General features: G+C 40.5%; 1 protein-coding gene across 4 annotated transcripts in view; it reads left to right on the forward strand.

Moving 5' to 3' along the window:
- Positions 1-14844, forward strand: part of FBXW11 (F-box and WD repeat domain containing 11) — a 170901-nt gene that overhangs the window by 38285 nt on the left and 117772 nt on the right. Inside the window, exon 1 of one of the 4 annotated variants that reach the window (XM_006015728.2) lies at positions 157-175. The exons of 1 other annotated variant lie outside the window; for it this stretch is intronic. In XM_006015728.2, coding sequence (XP_006015790.1) covers positions 173-175 — 3 coding nt within the window. In that variant the 5' untranslated portion in view covers positions 157-172. Of the gene's footprint in view, positions 1-156; positions 176-10062; positions 10197-14844 lie in introns of those variants that run through there. 2 more of the 4 variants (XM_006015727.2, XM_006015729.2) reach the window with 2 other exon arrangements.

Consider the following 14844-nt stretch of genomic DNA (forward strand, 5'->3'; position numbering starts at 1 on the left):
GGCGCCGAGTGGCGGCTCGGACTTGTCGGCGGGCTGTGCCCAGGTGCGGCCTCTCGTCGGTCCAGTCCGCCCCGCACCGGGGGGACACCGGCTGTGTAGCAGGCCGGGGGACGCCACTTTCTGATCACAGAGCGAGGAGGAGGCAGGTGGGGGCCTCCCCCGCAGCTTGGTCATGGTAACGCCGCCTTCCTTAGGGGCTGGGAACCATCCTTAATATTTAGGCCTGGAACTTGTCCCCTATTTGTTCCAGAAGCCCCTTTCCCTGCCGCTCCCTTGTTCTGTGTCGACCACACGGGGAACGTCCAGTGGCAGCTGAGTGAACTTGTGTTTTTGCAGCAGCACCAAGGAGCTGGTTCAGGGCAGCAAGTATCTTGTTCCCTGCAATTCAGCCAAATTCGTGCTGTAGTAGTAGCATGAGGCTAAATATTTATGCTTTGAAAATGAGGTCTGCAGGGTTGCTGTGGGGAAGTAGGAGAAGGGAAGGGATTAATATCTTTGGTGCTGTGTTCAGTGTAGAGCAAGCTAATTTAAAGGCACCATTGAGTAGTCGAAGCTAATAACAGGGGAAGAATAATAAGAGTATTCTAGACACACATTTTCTATGTACTGCTTTGTGTTTATATTTTCTTTTAAAAAGAATGACGTGGTGGCACAATTAGAAAGGGAGATGTCAGTGCACACTCCTAGTGAACACTGAAAGTGCTGGGTATTGTATTGGCATAAGATAAAATGCATCTGAATGTTTTAAGCAGCTCTACATGCTGGTAGCTGTGTAGTCTGAGCAGACTGGTTTGGGGAACTTGTGAACTTTAAAAATTCTGTCATGGCTGAGTGTTATACCACCTTGTTCTTCTACTAAGAAGCAAACATTCAAGAATATCTCTCTCTGTCATTTTATTATCAGGTGTTCTTTCTGCATTTCTTTAACTTGTGGATGCTGATCACTAAGGTTTCTGGATACAGCTGGTCTTAATGATTCCTTGATCACTGTCGATCCAGTGATCCCACATTTTAATGTTGGTGACATCAGAATCACTCATGCTAATGGATTGTAACAAGTGTCAGTGATATCCATGAAGGAATCTGTTAGAAGGGCCATCTAGTTAAGGAATGAGTTGTTTTTGTAGGTATAAAACCAAAATAGCATTACAAATCTGAAGTGTATAAGCATAATTTTGCTGGCTACTTTGCTTTGAGTAATGGATGATTACATATGATGGTAGTGGTGCCTAAATGGAATTTAAGGTACTAGGTAGAGTTGTTTTGCGTATCTAGGTTGTTCCTTTGACAGTCTGTTCTTTAGTTTTATTAATAGCTTATCTGTTTCTTTACTACATTGCTAACTAACAAAAGCAAAGAATACATTGTAAATGACACAATTGTTATACTCCCTAATTCCTGAAAAATGGAATGGATAAACAAGTTTAATGGGACTTTTAGAAAAATACTCTAGAAGATTTTTTATATAGGAATGAGTATCAAAGCTGCTTTGTGTTGCACAACTGGAATACAAAAAAGTACAGTTACTTCAGCTAAGTTTGTAGTGCTTGCAGAGCTCGTGTGGTACTGATCATCAAGCTTGTCAGAGCTGCTATTTTAATAAAAGTTCATAAATAACATATAGTGAATCAAATTAATGAGATGTATAACCATTTTCACAGAAAATTGGTTAGTAAAAATGTAGTTGGTAGTCATGTTTTTAATGCTATTGAAGGTCTTTGTTAAAACAAACTTGCATCACTGTGAGTTAAATACTATATTCAGTTGATATAGACTTCATAAACCAAGATGTGACATTTCTTCAGCTACTTGACAATGTTTTTACTTTGTAAACATTTCCATGGGATGTTAGACTTAAGACTGGGTGAAATGCTGTTTACTGTAAAGTAAACACAAATGAAAGTGCTATTGACAAAAAAGAAATGTGGCCAAGAGAGAAAAAAACTTGCCTTTGTACTAAAACTGTCAGCTGTTAGAAAGAATCTTTCAAATGAAGATCATTTTAAAACACAAGATTTATTTTGCTGCTTTTTGCATTTTGTAATTATTTTTAAGTAAAATAAGCTACAAGCATTAAGGTTTTAAGTGCAGGCTCTTTTTTGTGCCCCTCTGGTATAGTAAATAACATTTTACTTGCTGTACCTTTCCTGCAAGAGTGGGGAAAAATAATTATGGGTGAAATTTTTACCAATGAATAAACTTATTAGTAACAACTGGAAGGGAATGCTGAGTACTTAAACTGACAAGCAGGATATGATATAGAAACTCTCATGCAATTAACATGTTGCTATCTCTCATTTGTCCCCAAGTTTGATAATTTGCATTTATTTAAAAAAATCACTAGTGGGAAAAATATTGTTCTATACTTAAAGGTGAGATTTAAGTAAAATCTCGTATTTGTAGTCACATTAAATGTGGGTCGTAGGCTTGGGTTTTAGATATCTTGTTTTACTTTTTGTATGTTTTTTCTCTCTCAACTTTTTTTTCTCTTTAACCTTTGCTAAGGGCTGTAGTTCCAATGTAGTAAAAGTATTTTGAGCGTTTCATTGGTGATGGTGGTGGCAGTGGTGAGTAAGAGTGAATAGCCTCTGATATAGACATGAAGTACTTTGGCCAAAGGAAATATTTTCTGGAGATGTTAAGGCTTGGAAGACTTAATGTGTTTCTAAACTGCAGCCTGTGTGTTATATCTTCTATGAAAATGAGTTTAACATGATTGTCGTTATTTTAAAGTATTTATTGCTCAGTTTTGGTAAAATGTCTTGTATGCACAAGACAAATGTCTAGGAAATAAATAGTAAGGAAGCAATTCCAAACTGATGGAAACCCTGAGTAGACTAGCCCAAAAGCCTTGTCCACTTCCTAACTTTTACAAGAACAGCAAAATAGCATTTTTGAATGACACTGTACAAAGTTAGGTAACCTTAACTTTTCTGTTCTTCTTGATTCAAATTCATCCATGGACTTCACTCTAAGATAATGATTGTTTTGTGTGTCATTTGTGATAAATGGTATTTAAATAAGCTGAGAACTAGAAGCTGAACTCTAAATGGGCAGTAACGTATGGTTTCATCTTTTCAGCAAGAAAAAGTGTGTTTGTTTTGGCGGCAGGGGGTGGTGGTGGTTTGGGATTATTGCTGACAATTCATGTATTGTATTTTTTTTTTTTTTTTTAAAGTTTCATTCATCCACTGCATTCATTCTGCTAAAAGACTCCTTAATCAGTAGCAAAAAATTTATTGGCAGCTTACAGTTTGCATTAGCGTGTTATGAAAGATGCAAAAGTGAGGAACATGCTATCTGTTTAATATGAAATCGATATCCTTTGCCTAGAGTGGAAATGTAAATCTTTGTTTTCAGGCTGTGGATCTATCCAGACACTTATCAGACTTGTTTATTGAGGCAGGGAGCCAAGCATGTTTAAAGATTTGCACATGTTGAGTTTATCATAAATATTTCTATAACAGTCTGGTGTTCATAATATTTTACAAATGCAGGTCACTGCCCTGACAAGCTTTCAGCCTAAATTCAACCCAATGCTGTGCTTTGGGAGTAGAGTGAAAGGCTTATGGAAGGCCAAGGACTAGGAGGAGCAAAAGCTGTTTAAGTTTTTGAAAAGCATCTATGTACACTCAGCTTGAACTTACAATTTAAGAGTACGTTTATGAAATATCTCCTTCCTTATCAGTTACCTTTACTGCCTACCTAATAGAACATGCCCAGAGTTTAAATGTTTGGGTGAAGAACTGTGGTTTATACTCTTGTCAAAAAAACTGTCCCTTTACTCCTAGAAAAGCCTTATGATAAGCACTGAATGCCCTCAAATCCAGAAGGCAAGCAGATTGCAGAATCGGTAAACAGTCTCCAGAATCAGAGAGTACTTGGGCAGCAGCAGTTTCTCTAGCAAGCCATGTGAATGGTAGCTGAAGTGTCCCGATAATTTGATAGTAATGGGAGGTGGCTGTCGTCCCAAAGCATTTAGAGGTTTACTCATGTAGAACTTGAAGCACTGTTGTAATATTTTGTCTCTGCCAAGTACTGCTTATCAGGTGAGGAGCTGCATTTTGCACCAGCTTAAGTTTTCAAAATGGTTTTGAATTATGATTCTGTTTAGAGTGTAGTAGAGTCCATTTTGAGGAGATGAAAAATATGGATAATGGCCTTAACTAGATCTGAAACAAACAAGGAGGCACTGTCTTAACCAAACGTCTGTTAAAAATCTTGGCAGCGGTTCTTAAATCTGTAAGCAGATGAAGAAACTAACAGGACTAATAGGTTGTGGCTTAGTGTAGACTAGTGAGCATGCAGTCAGGAGGGTAAAAATGTACTAGTTTTGCCAATTACTTCTCATAACCTACAGTCATTACCTCAGCAGAACTGGAGAGGTCAGTAATATGAGGATTGAAATAGCATAGAGGGGTGGGATGAAAAGATGAAAGAACCAGCTATTGGGTCAACCTGAGGAATACTAGACAGTTCCATATATGGAAAAGAGATGGATTGAGGGCACTTCCTAGATGGAGGGAGTATCTGGAGACAGTGCTTGGAAGTTGCAAGATTAGAAAGTTTTGAGGCAGGAGGTACGAAGAGTGCAGCTACGGAGGCTGGGAAGGACAGGGCTCAGTATAAAAAGCAAGACTGCTGTGATTTTTGGCAAGAAAGGGGAAAAGAAGAAGTTGGAAAGAACATGAATAAGATGGACCATTTAGATTGGAAAAAGTTGAGTGATGAAGGATTGTGATAAACTTAAGGGAGGTGAGCAAGAAATTTGGGAGACACGTTAGAGGACAGCATGAGAGAGAGTATTTGCAAAAGTGAGAAGGGTGGGATAAGGGCTAGAATTCAGATGGGGTGTGGGGTGAATCAGCATGTAGAGTAAGCAGAAAGGAAGACTGAATCCTTTAGGTATTGGCTTATTCATTTGGGTTGTAGCCACACACAAGACCAAAGGTTATGATGCATTCAAACCTTTACTATATTCCAGATACCCAGAACATTTGCTTGCCTGACTGTTTTAATTTTCTAAATGTGTGTGTTTGAGCCAGAGTCCTTTTAGATGGATGCTCTAAGGTCCAAGATAGGGTTGTTCAACTTGAAGCCTATGTGGGGTTTAACTTGCAGCCCTCAGGCTTCTTCCTGGCTGTTTACTGCTGCTGGGGTCTCCAGTCTTCCCCTTCTTCCTGTGATTTCTGCTTCCTGCCTCTGCCCCTGATGGTGGGGTGGCACTGCCCATGGGAGCTTGGTGAGTCTTGTGTAAGCTGTGCAATGCGTAGCCTTCGGCTGCTTTTAAGTTGGATAGCCCCGGTCTAGAGCAGTGGTTCTCACTCTTTTTTGTACTAGGACCCATTTGTAAACATCAATGGCGAGTCCCAACCCACTGTCTCTCACTCCTGACCCTCTGCCTCCACCCAGGCCCCAGTCCCCAAGTGTGTGGGGTAGGAGGGTAGGTGTGAGGCATGCATGTGGGGGGCCCAAGCAGTCTCTTGAAGGCTGTAACTCTGCCAGCCTGCAAGGGAAAAGCCACTGTTTCCCACACTTTTCTCCTTTAAAGAAGAATCCATTTTATAAGTTTGTTGATCCGTTTTTAAAGTCATTCATGACCCTTTCATATATTCTTGTGACCCACTTTTCGGTCGTGACCCACAAGTTGAGAAACACTGGTTTAGAGTAATGATAATGCATTTAGTGGGAAAGATGATCACTGCTATGTTGTCTTGCAACTCAGTGGACAGCTAGCATTTGTGTTGTCAGAAGTGGCTCAGCTGATTTTCAAAAACTGAACTGAACTTCGCGTACATCCTTTTGCGTATTTTAGTGTCAATTGTACCTCTTGAGCAGGATTGTTAAATAAATGTTGCAAATGTACCACTTGAGGTTTGTTGGGTCATCTTCCCAGTTTACTTCAGTAAGATGGCTCAGTTTCGGCTGTGTCAAGGTTAAGACCTGAGGACATTCTTTGAAGATCAGATGCAGTACCTTTTTCCTTCCATCCCTTTCCTGCTAAACACTACTTCCGTTGTTGTATGAATCTGATGGGTGTCCTTTAGTTCATAAATGCTTACTGACGTAGTGTTGTAGAATATACAGTTCATTGTTACACTGGCATATTCAGTGCATCTTGGATCTCTTCTACATTCTTGACTGCTTTTAAGCATTGTGTAATAGTGTGTAAAATAAAATGGCATATGGGTTCAAAATGAAGTGGATGGCATGGCAAAGATGCAAAAAAGAGGAAATAATGTGTATGGAACATTAAGAGAACATACCTATACGGGAGCATTGCTCTAGCCTACTAAAAGCCTACTCAGGAAATAAATAGGAAAAAAAAAAAAAAAGAATGAATGCTGAGATTTGAAACTACTGTTGGTTAATAACTCTATTTAGTTTACCACCTTTTCTCCATAGTGGCATCCTTTCTTGTGTCTAGTGCAGCTATCTACATTTTATTATGTTTTCTAAGCTTGAAGTTTGGGCATAGTAGTATTGGGAGTGGCTTGCTACTTGTAGAAACTGCTCAGACTGATAGGGAAAAGGCTGTGACCATGGGCATAGCCATAATGATACATGTTCATTTAGTTCTATTGGCTGCACATAAATTTAGTTAAATGCACCCATGCTACCATCAAGGGTGTTTTCTTGAAAGAGATTTTATGGTACATATTTTGCAAGCTTAAGGCATAGCATAAATCTCCTGTTCCCCCTCTCCCCACATTTATAGCTTCGTTCTTGACTTGACTGGGATGATTACACTGATTCAGCTGTCTTGCTATATTTTACTACTTACTCTGTTACATATACTGCTTTCTATGAGCTGTCCTCCTGTGTTTTAGTCACAAATGACTAATGCCTTTATGTGGTCACTTAAGTAAAGGCTTGTCATGTTTTCAAAAATTTAGTTCAAGAAAGCAGTGTTCGTATATTTAGGAAGTAAATTTTCTTCCAGTAAAAGATGGATTATCAGTGGGGGAAATTCAGGATACCTGTTTACATGTAAGCATTGTACTAGCAGCAGTAATCCAACCTTCTCCACAAACCTATATTAGTGTGCTTCAACCCTGACATGCTGAAATCACTAAGATGTTAGAGCAGTGCTGGAGTACCCTGGGGTATGCCAGATCCTTTGTAGGGTGCCTGAGGTGTGGGGAGATCAGCAGATAAGCTCAGGCTTGCCTCTGCCTGAATGATTTCCCCGCCCACCCACACACTGCCCAGCTTTCTGCACGGTGGGAAGTCCAGTAATATGCAAATGAGTTTTGAATTGGGTTCTACTCAATTCATAAAAGTTATGGAGGGGTGCCTTGAGTCTGAAAAGTTTGAGAATTGCTGGGTTAGTGGGTCAATGTAGCTTTCAACACCCATTTGGAACAGGGTGATTAATCAAGTCTGCTGGAGTTTGGTAATTACCACACTGCAGCAGCCTCCAGTTTCTCATGTATCAGTGTCCCCGCACTTCAAAATGGCAACAGGGTTCTTTTATATAAAGTGCCCCCATTGTCATTTTGAAGCATGGGGACACTGATACACAAGACGCTCTGGGTGCTTTAATTAGAGTGGCTCTTGGAGCCACTCTTATTAAAACATGCCCCCCCCACATAGCACGTGTACAAACACCCAAATAGGTTTGCAAATTTTGGTGAACTTAATAATGTAGGCACCTGTTTCCTAAGTGAGCTGTTTCTCTATAAACCAATGGTTGGGGGTGGGGAGAGGGGGGCATCAATTTTAAGCTACTGTTTAGTGGGTTTTTTTTTTTAAATGCGAGTCAAAAGGTTCTATATCATGAGTCAATCCTGTGAGCTATATTGCTGCATCTATGCCTTCAGGCCTGATTATACTGTTTTCAGATTCTTGAATATTAAGTTTTGGTCAATATATATTATTAGTTTTTATGACACGTGTATTTGTGGGGTGTGTGCTTGTCTGAGATGATGGCTAAAATTACTTCACTTTTCCTGACTTTCTGACCTTTTTAAAATAAGATGATCTATTAGTGTTTTTTATTACCTTGTAATCTGTATTCTGAATTTATCTTTGGCTCATAGTTTATCAGGTTTTTTTTTCCAGTTGCAACTTGTAGCTGGTTAAAATTGTTAAACAGGAAGATTTTTCTGCCCAGGAAACTAAAACTAGCCAGGAGAACTTGGTCTCCATCACCCTTCTTCATCTCCAGAGTAAAATGAGATAATTGAGATTTGCTGCAGCAGATTTCCAAAGAACTCAAGTGATGCCTTCATGGTGAATTGCTCCTTCCTTTTAACATACTTCTGACTGTTGCTTAGCGAAATAGTACATGCTGATAATGTTTGGTGGCCTTTTTGTTACTAAGAAGCAATATATGAGTCATACATAAATATCTTGTTGCTTGTCTAATTACATTGGTAGCAGTCCTGGTTCTTTAAAATCAGAGATCGGACCTAATTTCTAATTTGCAGAGATTCTATCTCCTTGAAATGTTATTTTGCATCTGACTTAATAGAGCTATGATAAATGAATTAACACAGAGATTCAGACAGTCCTTTTGCTACTTAGCTCCAGGCAGTATCAGATTTGATCGAAGTTAGTGGTATGCACAGCTGATGAGAATGGCAGTTATTTTTTTTTTCTAACATCCTTCTTCAAAGTGCTTTTGCATTCTCTTGCCTGACTTGAGACTAACAGGGCTAACTACCTCTTTCTACAAAGAGCTTTTGTTTTGATATTTGCAGCACTCCTGCTGAGATCAGTGGCTTGGGTGTCAAAGGGGTTGATGAGGGGACCAGAAGGAATGGAGAATATGGTTGCAGTTCTTCTATGGACTTTGCATAACTTACACGTTCCAGAAAGTATTAGATGTTTCTTCTTCCCAATGTCAGGGGAAGTAGTTTCTTAACATGCCATTATTTGAAAATTGCTTGATGGGTTACGTATGAAGGGCTCTCTGTCCTTGAGTATACACTTTCCTGGAGCGGTATTACAGACAAAACAGTAGGAACTCTTTTTGCAGTTTCCATCATTTAATGGTTATGTTCTTGATGGTTTCCTCTAATATATTTGCTATTTCACAACCTGAATGTACTCCTGAAAGTGCTCTGTGAACTCTCTTGATATTTGACTTCATCATTTGATGTTGGTAGTATAAAGAATCATTTTTGTAATCATTATTTGGGCAAGAGTGGCTTACTTTATTTTGTGGTTTTTTATTTCTAGATTTTAAGGAAGATAGCTCTACTGAAAATATACTGAATGCTGACATGATTCAGATTGCAACAGAGCCTTAGAGGTTATCTCTTCTTACTGCTCCCAGATAGGAAAACAGTTTTGAGAATTGGGAGGAGAGTCAAAGAATCATTTGTAGTAAATTTAATTTATAGTACAGTACAGTTGCGTCATACGCGCATTTAACTTGTGCGAATTCAACTTTACGCGGGGTGGGAAGGGGGCAGGGCTTCAGTTTGCAGCAGTTTGTGGTGGCGGCGGGAGGTTTTGGCAGCGTGGTGGTGGCCCGGCAGCACGCAGCCATCCCCCCCGTGCTCCGCCACTGCCGCCGGCCGCACAGCTCCAAGCATGGCTCGGCGGCGGCGGTGAGAGGTTTTGGAGGCAGAGGCAGTCACTTATGCGTGATTTTCGCCTTATGCGATGACCTCGGAACCTAACCCCTGCATAAGTTGCGACATGCTGTATGTATGTGGAAACAGCTATAGAGGAACCATATTTTAATAGAGAGTGATCATATTGAAGGCTGAGGTGCATCTGTTTTGAAAACCATGTAGAAAACAATGGAACTTCTTTGTTAACGTGAATTGATGATTGATACTTTAGTATGTGCTTCATTCTTGGAGTTCTAGCTTCTTCTCTTAGCTCTCAGTCTTTGTAAAGCAAATAGTTACTCAAAAACATGTCTTCTGGATTGGTTGAATCAGGGCATGGGAAAGAACAATTTCTTGTCTGTAAATATAGTTTCTGTGTCTTAGATCCACCAATCCGGTAACCCCATTAATGTAGTTGCTGCCGGAACCATGGTGTGGCATGTAGGTTGCCTTGTCTTTCTAACAGCAATAGGAGTACGTAATTGGGATTTCGTTCAAGAAAGAAGTAGATACACCAAGCTGAAGATGATTGGCTGCTCTCTTTTAACAGACAAGTCTGAGAAGGAAACCCCATTCGAATCCCCTTTCATTCTGGATTGGTGGATCTGAAGCCCAGAAACAAAGTTTCAGGTAAGAAATCACCCTGTACTATATCTTATTGCTTCTGCTTAGTTGAGTTTTTCAGAAAACTAAATATCTTGCTTTTACTACATAACCATTTGAAATATCATAGGGTGACCAAATGTTAACTATTGATGTGAGTTTAGATTAAGAAAGGGTATGTTCAAAACATAAATGTTTAACTTGTTAGCAAGTTATCTTTTGCTCAGAGATGCATATTTCAGAGAGTTAGGATCTCTAAATTTCTTATGTATTGTGGAACTAGAAAGCAGTATCTACACACTCATGATCTTTAAGTAGCTAGCTGATGGGACTAGAGGCAGGGGAAAAACTAGACAATGCATGGTTCCATTTATAACATCTGTGTGTTTTGTCGTTGAGAGAGATCACAATTTGGAGATCTTATTGATGAGGGTCAGTGGCATGACACTAGTCTTCCATATGATTTCTGACTGAATTATATATTCGCTACAAGTCATAGTTGGACACTTAGTATCTTTTTATTCTAGTCCACACCAGTTTCCAGATTTGTGCTTTAACCTGTTTAAATGCAGTGTATTCAGTTCTCAATGTGAGCTTTTTAAACTTCAGTGAAACTTCATTAACTGAACGTTGTATAGGGTTCATTCTGTTAGTTTTTACAGCTGATTCATTAGCATTTTAATGTTTGGCTTTCAAGAACAACTTCCCATGTGTAATGGCAGGCTTATTTTAAGCTAGGAGGGCACGAACAGTCTATTTTTGCTTAATTGTACATGTCAGGTGACTTTTAAAAAGTATTGGTCTCCATGGGAAATTTTGAAATGCTGTTGAAAGGCTGACTTGCTTAGAATTGGCTTTTTAAAAATAGCTCTGGAAGGTATTTTTATGTAGAAGGTATTTTTATGTACTGTTTACTAGGGCTGTGCGAAGCTTTGGTCGCTGATTTGATTCAGCGGAGATTCAGCCGAATTTGATGGTTGTCTTCAAATCCAAATTGAATCAGGAAACCCTTTAAACTCTCTGAATTGATTCGGAAAGGTTCGATGATTCTGACCTAGATACAGCTTTAAATGTTTTTTCTACATATCTCAAGGTACTAGGCAGCTCGTGAATGCTGAGATACTGAGGCGGATGGAACATCTCATGGGGGCGGGGGTCCCCAGCGGACTGACTCAGTGGTTGACCCAGAAGTGGACCAGAAGCACTTCCAGTTTACTTCTGGGTGCGCTGCGGTGTGCATGGGGGACCCTCCCGCATCCCTGGGCTCGGTGACTGGTGCCTCCTGGGTCTGGGGGGCACCTGGGGTCTCCCCGTGGTCAATCGCCAAGCCGGGGAGTTGCGGGGGTCCCCCGCATGCTTGGCGGTGAACATACTTCTGGTCCACTTCTGGGTCTGCTGCTGAGCACGCGGGAGCCCCCAAGTTTCTGTGGGATGCTCCATTTGCCCTAGCATCTCAGCGTTCACAAGCCATGCTGGTATCTCAAGGTATGTAGAAAAAACATTTAAAGCTGTGTCTGGCCGAATTGCTGATTCTCTGAATTAGCATCAAATCTTCAGCATCAGATTCAGCCAAATCGAATTGGGACAGTGATCCAAATCAACAAATCAAATCACTCTCCCCCAATTCGAGCCGAATTCGAATCCAAATTGAATACGCCCCGTTTCACATACCCCTACTGTTTACACCAGGGGTGGGCAAAATGTGGCCCACGGGCCGGATGTGGCCTGCCAGGCCATTCTATCCGGCCTGTGGGGACCCTAAAATATTTAGAAAATTAATATTTATCTGCCCCTGGCTGCCTGTCATGCAGCCCTCAATGGCTTGCCAAAACTCAGTAAGCGGCCCTCTGCCCGAAATAATTGCCCGCCCCTGGTTTACACATTCCCAACACTGTAGCTTCTTCTCTTAATGTGCAGCAGATTCACAAGTCAATCTCCTTTTGATATTAATAGAAGCAACACGAAACTTCTTGGTGTGCTGAAGACAATATGCTCCTATAAGTGACCTAGCTAGTTTTTTAGCGTTCTTCCATTTTCAGTATTAGTCTCAATATTGATGTGCTGTAATCTAATTAGGTACATCTCTACTTTTGGATGATCTCTGTCTGTGCTCTTTTGAAGAGAATTATTAAAGTAAATTCTTAAGAAGGTGCTATTGCATAATGTTGGCTTTATTCATATACAGTACTTTCTTTGGTCTGTAGTCTTGTGTGTGTAGGTGCAAAATTCTGTTTGGGTTTACCAGATTAAAACATAAGTGGTTTATTTCCTCAAGCGTACCTTTAGCTTTTTAGCATCATTTTATTTTGACCTTCTTGGTTCTTTCCTGGTTAGCAGGAGGGAGTCCTGCATATGTTTCTTGCTATCTTCATCCTCTAAACTATGGAGAAGTGAAGGGAAATGTTTATTTTAACTCTGATTTAAGGCACATGTGTTACAATTTCTCTTATATTCAACAGATTTGAAACTGATGTTTCATGTACCCTGAAGTCTTTACCTGATGGATTTATATTGGAAAACGTAGACTACTTGTGGAATATTTGGTGTTCAATGTGATTTTTATCCTTGAAAATAATATTTCTTGAAAGATGAGAGAATTTTACTGGGAAAACGAAATATTTCTTCTTGCTACATGCAAACTGTTAAAAATGGGTTTTAATGCTATTTGGTTCTGTAATATATTGCTAATTGAAAACAAATTAATCAGTTTGTAGGTTTTTTAAATGATTTGTTTGATTTTTTTTTTTTTTTTTTTGTTGCTTTTGAAAGACTAAAAGGGACTGATCCTGTTGAAGTCAACATGCTATTTGTGTGTGTAAAACTAGCATGTGTATAAGTATTGAGATGTTCAGAGTCTAAATTTTGTGCAGCATTTAAAACTTAAATTTTATTTAATAGTAATAAAAAAAGCTTTTAAAGCTACATTTGAGAGAATTACAGTTGACATGGAAACATCGTTCATTGTTTGCAACCCAAACACTGCAGTGCTAAGAACATGAATTGAAACTATATATCTTAACATATGTAAAGTTGAGACTTTATGGCTGTGTCCAGATGAGTGTGGCTATGCAGTCTGGACACAGCCTGGACAGTCTATGCATGTCTGTTGTGCTGCATACTACGTGTTTAGTTGCGCTCCATGCTGCAAGAGAGCAGCACAGAGGGTTTTTTTGACCCCTCCACAGGTCAAAAAAATTTACAGAGAAAAAAAGTAAAGCAGCATATGCATGAGCAGTGTGTGCTGCTCAAAGGCAGAGTTGGGCTGCCCGGAGCCGTGCTGTGGCTGCTGGCCAGGCTCTGCGTGGCAGAATAGTTGTTGCTGCAGCCCTGGGAGGCTCTCAGGACCCCAGGTAAGGCTGCTGGGGCCAGTTGGCCCCAGCTTCTCTTACCCCATCCAGGGTAACTTACTGTGCACCAGAGGTCACGTGGCATGCATATTCCCAGGGGAAACATAGTGGCGACACAAGGTGTGCCGCTGCTAGTTGTTTCTATAAAGCCAAATGTCCAAACCACTTGTGGACGTGGACTGTGGGCGCAAACAGAAGTGCAGCTCCCAGCTGTGACTTGGAAGGATTTTTGCAAAGTATTCTGAGTTACAACTTTACACCAAGCCAAACAGAAGTTCAGTCTTGGTTCCAGGGGAGAGGGGAGTGGCTAGGAGCCTGTAGTCAGGTTCCCATAGAAGTGGCCAGGCTGTCTGCCAGTGCTTGCTGTTTTTAGAATGAGTGGGGAAAAGCAGCTGAGGGAGCTCATTCTTGGGGCTCCCTAATTGGTGCTGAAGGGTGGGGAGGGTGAATTGGAGCCCTTGCACCTCAGGGGAGGGGGAGGGAGGGAAAGCTGCAGTACATCTGCCCCACCCTCGGGGGGGGGGGGGGGGGCGCTTGCCCCCCCCCCCCCCAGACTGAACTCCCTCTCCTCTCTTTCCCCCCTCCCAGTCTAAAAACGGACAGGCTGGGAGCTGGACAGACAGAAGTTACAAAAGACTACATTTTGTAAGATTTGTATCCCATACTTCATGCATTTTTTTTAACCTGTTTGCAGCCGTGCACTTGTGTTTGGTCTCAGCTATAAACTGCTTTCTGTGGCCAGATCAGGTAAAAATTGTCACTTTTGTCTGCACCTCCTATGGTAAGGCAGGCAAGCTTCAGTATATATGCTTTGTTTACCTTAGACAAATAGAGCATGCCAGCACATGTTGGTTGGCCCGCACATTTTAAGTACCCTTTACTTTATAGCTTGAAATACATCTGAGCAATCCGTATCATGACTTACTTCCAAGACAAGCTTCAGCAATGTTTACTCAGCTCCTGTGCTGTACACATGTAGTTTGTCCCATTGCAATCCCAACTTCAGTTTTCCTTTCCATATTTCATGTTTTTTAGATCTGATACAGTATGGGGCACCTCTTGTGTTATTTCTGACAGCAAGAAGAAAGGATTTTTGCTTGTAAAAGGGATGCTAGATTTATTATAGATGTTCTTTGTATTGGAAAACACTACTTGATTTCAGTTAACCGTGCCTAAAGTGATGTGCATGGGATTGTGTTTTTTCTGAGTTTTCTTGGATCGTTATGAAAACAAGGTATTGCCTTGTATTTATCCCGCTGAACAAATTACAGTGGAGTAAGATTGTTATTATGCTTAAGAAAAATCATTTAAATATTGTCTCTGCTGAA

This window comes from Alligator sinensis, unplaced genomic scaffold (assembly GCF_000455745.1).
Source record: "Alligator sinensis unplaced genomic scaffold, ASM45574v1 scaffold156_1, whole genome shotgun sequence".
Taxonomy (NCBI): Eukaryota; Metazoa; Chordata; order Crocodylia; family Alligatoridae; genus Alligator; species Alligator sinensis.